General features: G+C 38.3%; 1 protein-coding gene across 4 annotated transcripts in view; it reads right to left on the bottom strand.

The window, feature by feature from the left end:
* Positions 1-10,322, bottom strand: part of MAP3K5 (mitogen-activated protein kinase kinase kinase 5) — a 245,182-nt gene that overhangs the window by 98,807 nt on the left and 136,053 nt on the right. For all 4 annotated transcript variants that reach the window (XM_050787912.1, XM_050787910.1, XM_050787911.1 and 1 more), the window contains 2 exons: positions 4,891-5,050; positions 1,996-2,149 (listed from right to left, as the gene is read on the bottom strand). In XM_050787912.1, the coding sequence (XP_050643869.1) occupies positions 1,996-2,149; positions 4,891-5,050 (314 nt within the window). The remainder of the gene's footprint in view (positions 1-1,995; positions 2,150-4,890; positions 5,051-10,322) is intronic.

The following is a 10,322-nucleotide window of genomic DNA, read 5'->3' as shown; positions in this document are numbered from 1 at the left end:
AACTGTTGTAAAATGTTTTAATTCTTTGAGTCCAATGGGCAAAAAATATAGTGTCTCATTTAATTTGCATTTTCTTGACTAACCAGAAGTTAATTATCTCTTCATATAAATTTTTTCTTCTTTTATTTATTTATTTATTTATTTGAGATGGAGTTTTGCTCTTGTTGCCCAGGCTGGAGTGCAATGGCATGGTCTCGGCTCACAACCTCTGCCTCCCAGGTTCAAGTGATTCTCCTGCCTCAGCCTCCCGAGTAGCTGGGATTACAGGCATGAGCCACCATGCCTGGCTAATTTTGTATTTTGAGTAGAGAGAGGGTTTCTCCATGTTGGTCAGGCTGGTCTCAAACTCCCAACCTCAGGTGATCCGCCCACCTCGGCCTTCCAAAGCGCTGGGATTACAGGCGTGAGCCACCACACCCGGCCTCTTCTTATTTTATATTGCTTATCACTTTATACAGGATTTTTTTGCATATTAGGCAAATTGACCATTTTACACAGTTTTATAAAACATTTTCTCCCTGCCTAGCAGTTTCTATTTGGCATGTTCACAGTGGTTTTTTTTTTTTTTTCTTTTTTAATCAAACAAAAATATCCATTTTTTTAGTGAAATCAAATTGGTGAATATTTTCCTTTGGGACTTATAAGTCCCTTTCTTGCTTAAGGATGCCTCTCTCAACTGGTGTTTATACCTATATTCTCCTAACTTCTCACTTATATTTTCCGATTTGTTTTTTATATTCACTTATTTATATTTATATTATGACAGACAACTGTCAAATATATTTTATATTCACTTATATTTATATTATGACAGACAAATTCATACGAAAAAAATCTAAATGGGCTCAAAGTGACTAATTTGAATGGTTTCCTTTCATAGCCAATTTTCTAGTCGATCAAGTCAACAGTCAATTAAATACCTGAATTCTACATTCTCTTCTTTGACTACATTTACTGCTACTGAGAGCAGCAGCTAGAGGCACGCTGCCAGCTCATTCTAAGGTAAGTATTTTCCTAGGCTACACATTATCTAGGCTAGAAAATGAAGTGTTTCAGTTAGAAAGGCTTTCAATTAAAGACCCTGCTGAGCTCAAGGCTTCATCTGGAAGCAAGAGTAAAGCATGCTCATGTGAGCAATGGATTTAATTAAGTGAAGTAGATGATCCTATCAACAAGAACTAGAAAACTAGATTTTGCAAAAAGAATTGGGAACTGTCACCACCTCTGAGTATGGAAGATAGAGATCAGAGAGCTCAAAGAGATTTATGGCATAACTTTGATGTGGAAAGAAATTTGTACATACAGCAAGTTACCAATAATTCTTGAATTGGATGCTGGACGATATTAAGAACTATCAGAAGAGGCATGGCACCATCTGAGAAGAGCAATAGGTGTTTTGTGTGTGTGTGTGTGTGTGTGTGTGTGAGATACATTTAAATCTGTGTATCTGAAGTCCACTAGAGACCAGTCAAAATGAGTTGCAGACCAGAAACTGCAAGTCATTATTTCCCATGGTCTAAAACGTTGTAAATAGTAATTGGGGATATTACATCTAACTCTGACTCACCTGGGTAATGGGTGGTGGGGATGGGATAACAATGCAGGTGAGCCTGATACTTTTCACCACAATACGGGAAATAATACTGAAGATCATGTCAACGCAACTGCAGTATTAAGGAAAAGCATCCATTGGGCTGCCCTGAAGCTAAGCCAAGAGACAGTCTTTGCATTGCTTAGGAAGTACACTTCACCACTTATCAAAAGGAACCACCCAAATTCCATGGCAAAAACATAAAAATAGATCTCATTTCTCTGATTTTGAGAAGTTATTTTTAAAAGTAAGCTAAAGCAAACCAATGTGCAGGAAATAAAGATATTAACCAGACAACTGTAGCTTTGGGGCACAAAAATCAGTCCCCAAGCACGGTTACAATCACAGCACAAGATGTTCTTTAAATAAAGAAATGTACTTAGATTTAAAGGAAGAGTACTCACTGGAAACCTAACCACAGTAACATCGGTCTTTGTGGCCTCGACCAGGAAATCCATCCAAAAGTCCACAAGTTCTTGCTTGGCCACAGGCTGTTCTGTGGTCAGTTTCACAAAATGCTTATATATCAAAATTGTCTCTACAATAGACTTGAGGTACCTGAGAAGTAAAAGATATAAAACACATAACACACAAATTTAGAACCACCTGTATCCCAGTCTAATTCTGTAAATGTAATTTATATATGACATTAATAGTTATGCATTCAGATTCACCAAACGTTATTCGTTATTTGTTACATATCATGTACTTTCACACTTTCTTTTTTCTTTTTTTCTCTTTTTTTTTTCTTTGTTGAGAAAGAGTCTCGCCCTGTCACCCAGACTGGAGTGCAACGGCGCAATCTTGGCTCACTGCAAGCTCCGCCTCCCGGGTTCACGCCATTCTCCTGCCTCAGCCTCCTGAGTAGCTGGAATCACAGGCGTGTACCACCACACCTGGCTACGTTTTGTATTTTTAGTACAGATGGAGTTTCACCATGTTGGCCAGGCTGATCTCGAACTCCTGACCTCAATCTGCCTGCCTCGACCTCCCAACGTGCTGGGATTACAGGTGTGAGCCACCACGCCCGGCTGTGCAACACATTATCTCATTTCTATCTCACAAAAACTCAATAACGTTGGTTATTTTATCCCTATTTTAGAGATGAGGAAGCAGGCTTAGAGGGCTTGGTAACTTGGACTAGGGCCATACATCTAGTTAAAACATGAATTTTAAAATGCCTATGTTCTATTCAAGGAGCGTATTTTTAATTACGCTCCTTTGAGGAAGCTTTCCTAAATAGACCCTTCATAAGGATCATTATTTAGTTCTGAGGCAACTCAGCTTATATATTATACGAATACCCTCAAACCTAATAAGACAGATGGTGCCTCAAAAGAAAAAGTTAGGAAAAATGAGGAGTGGGATAATTATAGGTGATAATGGCTATGCAGGCGCTTTATGGACTATAAACACGGAAGTTAACATTCCATAAAAATTAAGTTAGTAAACCTTAAGGCACTGTTTTGCAGCTATGAGTACCATCGCATAGAATAGTGCCTGTTTTCTTGCTAACAGAACCAGGATGCCTAAAATACTGCCATCAGAATGGTCATTGTAAAGAAATAGCAAATGTGACTCAATATCATGCATGCATCTATTGGCTCCTTTATTTTGTATCATTTGCTGAATGCCTACTGCTGCACACAGTGCTGTGGGGATAAATATCAAAAGATGTTATAACACCAAGAATAAATATCCATGGAGATATGATTAAACAGAGAGACAACTTAAAAAGCCATACACTAAGAGAGTATTAAGAGAGGCATAACTAAAGAATGACAGAAACACTAAAGAAGGGACTTGGGTGTGAGGAAGGGCTCTAGGTCAAGGTCAGCTTTATGAGCAGGTGTGATGGATGAGTGTTCCCCGGAGAATGTGTGCATTGTGAGAGGCATGCTCAGCACGTGCTCAGACACTCATGCATGAAACCGGCAGTGTGGTATGAAGAGACAGCAGTGTAAACCCAGGGGTGTGACAAGAGCTGAGGCTGGAATGGCTAAAGGCAAATCTTGTTTGCTAAGACAAAATGATGGACTTTATCCCTTAGGCTGTGAGGAACAATTAAACTATACCAATTTAAGGATTTCAGTGCAGGGAAAGTGTCAGGTGTGCATTTTTGAAAGATCACTGTGATCTTCAGAAAGATCCCTGGGGAGGATTGGCTAAAGGAGAGCTGAACATGAGGAAAATTCTTTAAAAAGTCATGAGGGTCTAACTTGGTGGTCTCTTCCTCACACGGTTTCTGTTATAAAAACAGGGAAGTCGGCGGCCTGGGCTCTGAGCAGCTCTGGAAAGAGGCTTTCACTATATCATGGTTAGCCTTTTAAAGTCTTTATAGCTAATGGTTAATCGCTACATGTGATACTAATAAAAATTCTTTTTCTTTTTCCTTTTTTTTTTCTTTTTCTTTTGAGACAGAGTCTCGCCCTGTCACCCAGGTTGATATGCAGGGGCGCGATCTCGGCTCACTGCAACCTCTGCCTCCTCGGTTCAAGTGATTCTCCTGCCTCAGCCTCCCAAGTAGCTGGGATTACAGGCATCCGCGACCATGCCCAGCTAATTTTTGTATTTTTAGTAGAGATGGGGTTTCACCCGGTTGTCCAGGCTGGTATCAAACTCCTGACCTTAAGTGATCTGTCCACCTCGGCCTCCCAAAGTGCTGGGATTACAGGTGTGAGCCACCACGCCCAGCCAACATTGTTTTTCAAAGTGGTCCTGAATGCAGATGAAATTTTGTTTCCACCTCTCCAATTACCACATAGATAAGGATGAGATGCGGGTGTACTCCAAGAACAATTTGAAATTAGAAAAACATACATATATAGGAAATACTCAAATGTGTCAGTCAAATCCTAAGAAGAAAAGAAAAATCAAGAATGAGAATTCCGAAACTGAGATTAGATCACAGAGGAAACAAAGGGCATATGTTTGGAGTAGAGGTCTAACAGCTGTAATGGAAATGTGGTCTCAGGCCCCGAACAGAAGCTATATTTGCAGGTGCAAAATGCGTGACCTCTGCATGATTCACATGGGTGATACTGGCCAACCTGGGTCAGTGGGTTGGTCAATGTGCAGGAAAGGCAAAGTCAGGAACCTGCTGACATCACCTATGTCCAAAGTCATCAGAATTTATGTGTAACACATTTTATGAATATCACAATTTTCCTCTATATTCTGCATTTTATTTTATAAGCAAATAAAATCATCTAATTGTCAGTTCAGTAAATACAATATGGGAACAATATGGAGCTGTTTATTAAAAATAATTGTATCAACATATAATAGCTAATTATTACCACGCTGGTGTCTTCAGTTTAAAAAGCTTTTCAGATGCTTGAATGACTCTCATGTGGTCATTGGCTAGGACACTGGCCCCCAGAAAAAATCCAACTTCCCAGTAACTCTGGAGTTTCTCCAAGTTTCCCTTTTTACCAAGAAGACTACTTAGCTTCACCCCTAGAATACAAACAGGAAGTAGAATGTTACAAACACACCCCAGACAGGTAGAACCAGGTTTTCACTAAAAAGTAAAATTAAGCTTTCATTCCTCTCTTCAGATTAAAACAGCTTTGTTAAGTTTCTGATTATTAAGGTGGTTTCAGTTCACCATAAAAATAAGTCATAAAAAGGAATGGAACACTGATACATACAATTACACCACAGATGAACTTGGAAAACATGCTAAATTAAATAAGCCAGACACAAAAAGACAAAGGTTGAGTGATTCCACTCACAAGCAGTACCTATAAAAGTCAAATTCCTAAACGTGGAAAGCAGAATAGAGCTTAGTAGGGACTGGGGGAAGAAGGGAATGAGGAGTGATAGTTTAATGGGTACAGAGTTTTAATTTGAAAAGATAAAAAAGTTTGGGAGGTAAATAGTGGTGTTGGCTGCGTAACAGTGTGAATATTCTTAATGCCACTGAAGCGTGCACTTCAAATTTTCAAATGGAAATTTTTGTTATGTACATTTTATCACAATAAAAGCTTGGGTGAAAAAACAATAGTAAGTCAGACTAAGCAGAAAGGTACACAGAAGAAAGTGAAAATTAACTTTTAATTTGAAAACCCAAGGAAAACTGCTATGGTCACTTTAATGTACATAAATCTAGAATTTGTATATATGTCAGTATATGCACAAATTAAAAGACAATAATACAAACATTGTTATGTAACCTTCTTTGTCTTTTTATAACATGAATTCTTAAATAACTTAAAAGGGAAATCTCACCTTTTTTATGCTGAAATTCTATCAGTTGAAGTATAAATGTATACAGTATGTATATTTTGCAAGAGTAAAATGCTATAATAATTTTAGACACAAAAAGTTACACACCTAAAACATAAAAGAAATAAGGAAATATGCTGGACACGGTGGCTCACACCTGTAACCCCAGCACTTTGGAGGGCCGAGGTGGGAGGATTGCTTGAGCCCAGAGTCACTAGACCGGCCTGGGCAACACAGCAAGATTCTGTCTCATGAAAAAAAATTTAAAAATCTAAAAAAAAAAGAAAAAACAGAAAAAAAAGGAAATAGACTGACAGATAATACTGTCTTGTTATGTCACTGTCTTAAAAGTCCTGAAATCCAGTAATATAAATACTCCAACTTTGTTCTTTTTCAACACTGTTTTGGCACTTCTACGTTCTTAATGTTTCATCATATATTTTCTATTCTACTGTGTCTTGTATTATTTTTGCATTTTATAAGTATTTGTTTGCTTAAAAAGAATATGTCCTTGTAGCATTGTTTGGTGCCACTAACATCCACCATATTAAATTGTTGGGAAAATTATCTGAGATTTAGGAATAAGGCAAAAAGGTAGGACATATCATTTCCATATCATATGGGAGGATGAGGCCACTCAAGGAGTGTCTCGGGCAAGTGAAGCTAGCTCATCTCATTATGTACCACTTACTAAAGGCCTCAGGCGTACCGAAGTTTACTTGTTAACCTGCAGATTTTTGTCCAGTAGAGATGCAAATTTCTGTAGAGTGGAATGGATGAATCCCTAAGATTTATGGCCTGTGGACATAAAACAGCTTTTTTTTCCCTAATCAAACTCAGATATCTTAACATTTCTTTGTTGTCTATGAATAGAAATGATTTTTTGAACTGGACATTCCATCTTACTAGTTTCTATATTAGTTGAGTTAAGTAAAATATTTTATATTTGCTGAGGGTCATGATTTTATATGTGTCCGTTTTATATTTGAGGAGAGTCATGATTTTACCTTTTTGAAAATTATCTGTGAATGAAACAAAATAACCTTTAAAATTTTTCATGTTACTTTTTATCATATAATTCCACTCAAACCACAAGTATTTCAGGGAAAATGTCCATTTGGGAATTCTTCACATTTTGTGAGGGTAAAGAGAGAACAGCTTTGCCACTGCTGTTTCATGAGATGAAAAAAAATTACACACACATAGGACAACATCCACAGTCTTCTATCTGGACATAATGTTGCTGTCGTTGTTTTTGAGACAAGGTCTCACTCTGTCACCCAGGCTGGAGCGCAGTGGCATGATCACTGCTCACTGCAGCCTTGAATTTCTGGGCTCAAGTGATCCTTCCACCTCAGCCTCCCAGGTAGCTGGGACTACAGGCACGAGCCACTATGTCTAGCTAATTTTTGGGTTTTTTTCTGGAAAAACAAGGTTTCGCCATGCCAGTCGAACTCCTGGGCTCAAGTGATCCTCCTGCCTTAGACCTGCTAGCTGAGATAACAGATGGTACCACAACCGGCTAATTTTTAAATTTCTTTGTAGTTTTTACTTTTTTTTTTTTTTTTTTTTTGGTAGAGACAGGGTCTCACTCTGTGGGCCAGGCTTGTCTCGAACTCCTGGGCTCAAGCAATCCTCTCACCTTGGCCTCCCAAAGTTCTGGAATTACAGGCACGAACCCAATAATAGTTTTAAAATAAAATTTCAGATGCACTCTTGAACCTCAGAAGTTCATTGTGTGGTGGTGATATTTGGTTTTGGCCTTGCCATACATTTATCACATGATCGTGACACCCAGCCAGCATTTGGATAAAATGTATATTTTTGATGGCAATTAGTATTTTAGCATATGGACGTATCACAATTTATTTACCCAAATGCAGATGGGTGGCCATTGTTATTACTCTAAACATTCTTGCACACACAGCTTTGCGTATTTGCTCAATTATTTCTTTATAATAAAGTTCTAAATGTGGATTTGTTAGGGATAGAAGACATGCCCATTTTTAATGTTGATGCATTTTTGCCAAATTGCCCTTAGAAAATGCTGTACCAATTTATACTTTCACTGGAGGCATCTGACAATAAGCTCTTACCCACAGCCTTCCCGGTGAGGGAGACTATCACGTGCATTCATCTTTACCAATCTGACAGAGGAAGAAAAGGAACATTGTCTTTTTTAACCACTGAGATTGGCTCTCTTTTCATGTTTGTATTTCTTTTGTGAATGAGCATTTATGCTCTTTGCACAAACTTGTTTCTACATGAAGAGATTAATCTTTTAAGTATGGAGTTAAGAACATGGTTCTAATTTTTTATATTTAGAAGTCTGTTCTCTTTCTCTTCCTTTCTCTCTCCCTCTCTCTCTCTCCCTTTCTCTCTCTCTCTCTTCCTCTCTCTTTCTCTCTCACACCCACACAGAATTTATATAGAAATAAACATCTTAGTGCATAAAATTTGTTTTGTATTTAGGATTTTTTCCATAGGATAGAATTTCAGGAGTACTGTTATACTTGGTTCCAGACTACAATATTTTTAGGCTCTTCATTCATAGGGAAAAATTAATAAAGCACAATTTGTGATGTTCAGTTGTACCTTTTTAACCAAGTCCTTCCAGATCAATACTTTTCTCCATTTAAAAATATTTTGGTTGAATTTGTAAGCAATGAGCAATATGTCATTTCTGCTCATAACAACCAGTTCACCATTTATTTGATTCAGTTGCATATTTATGCAATTTAAATGCTGACAAAGTTGTCATTAAAATTGGTTGACTTACACTGAGGATTTTTTAACAGTTTAGTTTTTATCACAGTCTTATCACCTTGCAGCTGTTATTATGTTCAAGGCTGTTTTAGTGGAAAATGGCAGACTTTACTGAACACTCAGATGCCTAGCACTGTGTGTATTGAAAATGTTAACTCTCTGAATCCATACACCACCACAATGAGTTAGAAATTATCTCCCTTTTGTGGTAAGGAAAAATAAAACCCAGAAAGGTTTAGCAACATGTCTAAAGCCATACACCTCATAAGCGGTGGAGATTAGATCCTTTTTAATTTTCCATTATGAAGAATCTCAAACATACATCAAAATTAAAAAACTACAATGAATGACCATATTTTCAACAATCATTAACATTTTGCTATTGCTTCCTCTCCCTGAATATTTTTGCTGAGCCATTTCAAATTAAATTGCAGATATCATGACATTCCACTCTGAAATATTACAGCATATACCTAAAAAATTTTCCTCCATATCCTATTCCATTATTGCACCTAACAGAAACAACGCACTGGTATTATCTATCATCTAGTCCTGATTCAGATTCTTGGATTGACTCCCAAATGTCTCTTACAGTTTTTGTTTTTCCAAACCGGAATCCAGTCAAGGAACATTAATTGCATTTAGTTTTTATGTCTCTAAATCTGTCTCTCTCTTTTTTTTTTTGAGAAAGAATCTCACTGTATTGCCCAGGCTGGAGTGCAGTGGTGCGATCTCTGCTCACTGCAACCTCCACCTCCCAGGTTCAGGCAATTCTCCTGTCTCAGTCTCCCAAGTAGCTGGAATTACAGGTGTGAACCACCATGCTCAGCTAATTTTGTATTTTTTTAGTAGGGATGGGGTTTCATCATGTTGGGCAGGCTAATCTCTAACTCCAGACCTCAAGTGAGGCCCACGTTGGCTTCCCAAAGTGCTGGGATTACAGGCATGAGCCACCGCATCCGGCCTCTAAATCTCTTTTAATCTAACCAATCCCTCTACACATTTTTTTATGACCCTGACTTTTTGAAAAGACAAGGAGTGCTATAGTGCAGGGTCCCCAATCCCAGGGCCACGAACAGGTACTGGTCTGTGGCCTGTTAGGAAGGGGGCCACACACAGGAGGTGAGTAGCAGGCAACTGAGCAAAAGGCTTTTTCATCTGTATTTACAGCCATTCCCCATTGCTCTTGTTACTGCCTGAGCTCCGCCTCCTGTCAGATCAGCGACAGCATTAGATTCTCATAGGAGCGTGAACACTATTGTGAACTGCCTGTGTGAGGGATGTAGGTTGTGCGCTCCTTACAAGAACCTAATGCTGATGATCTGTTACTGTCTCCCATTGGCCCCAGATGGGACCGTCTAGTTGCAGGGAAACAAGCTCAGGGCTCCCACTGATTCTACATTATGGAGAGTTGTATAATTATTTCATTGTATATTGAAATGTAATAATAGAAATAAAGCGCACAATAAATGTAATGTGCCTGAATCATCCCTGAACCACCCCTTGCCCCTGGTCCATGGAAAAACTGTCTTCCACAAAACCAGTCCCTATTGCTAAAAAGGTTGGGGACTGCCGCTCTAGTGTTCTCACATTCTGATCTGTCTGATGTAACTTCTTGGGATTATTTAACTTATTTCTCTAGAGCTTGTGATTCCTATTAAGCGAACTTTAGATCTTAAGATTCAAGTTAAACATTTTTGGTGAGAATATTTTACAGGAGTTGCTGTACACTTGG

This window comes from Macaca thibetana, chromosome 4, assembly GCF_024542745.1.
Source record: "Macaca thibetana thibetana isolate TM-01 chromosome 4, ASM2454274v1, whole genome shotgun sequence".
Lineage (NCBI taxonomy): Eukaryota > Metazoa > Chordata > Mammalia > Primates > Cercopithecidae > Macaca > Macaca thibetana.
Note: the sequence above shows the minus strand (reverse complement) of the source record. Positions and strands in the feature narration are given on the sequence as shown.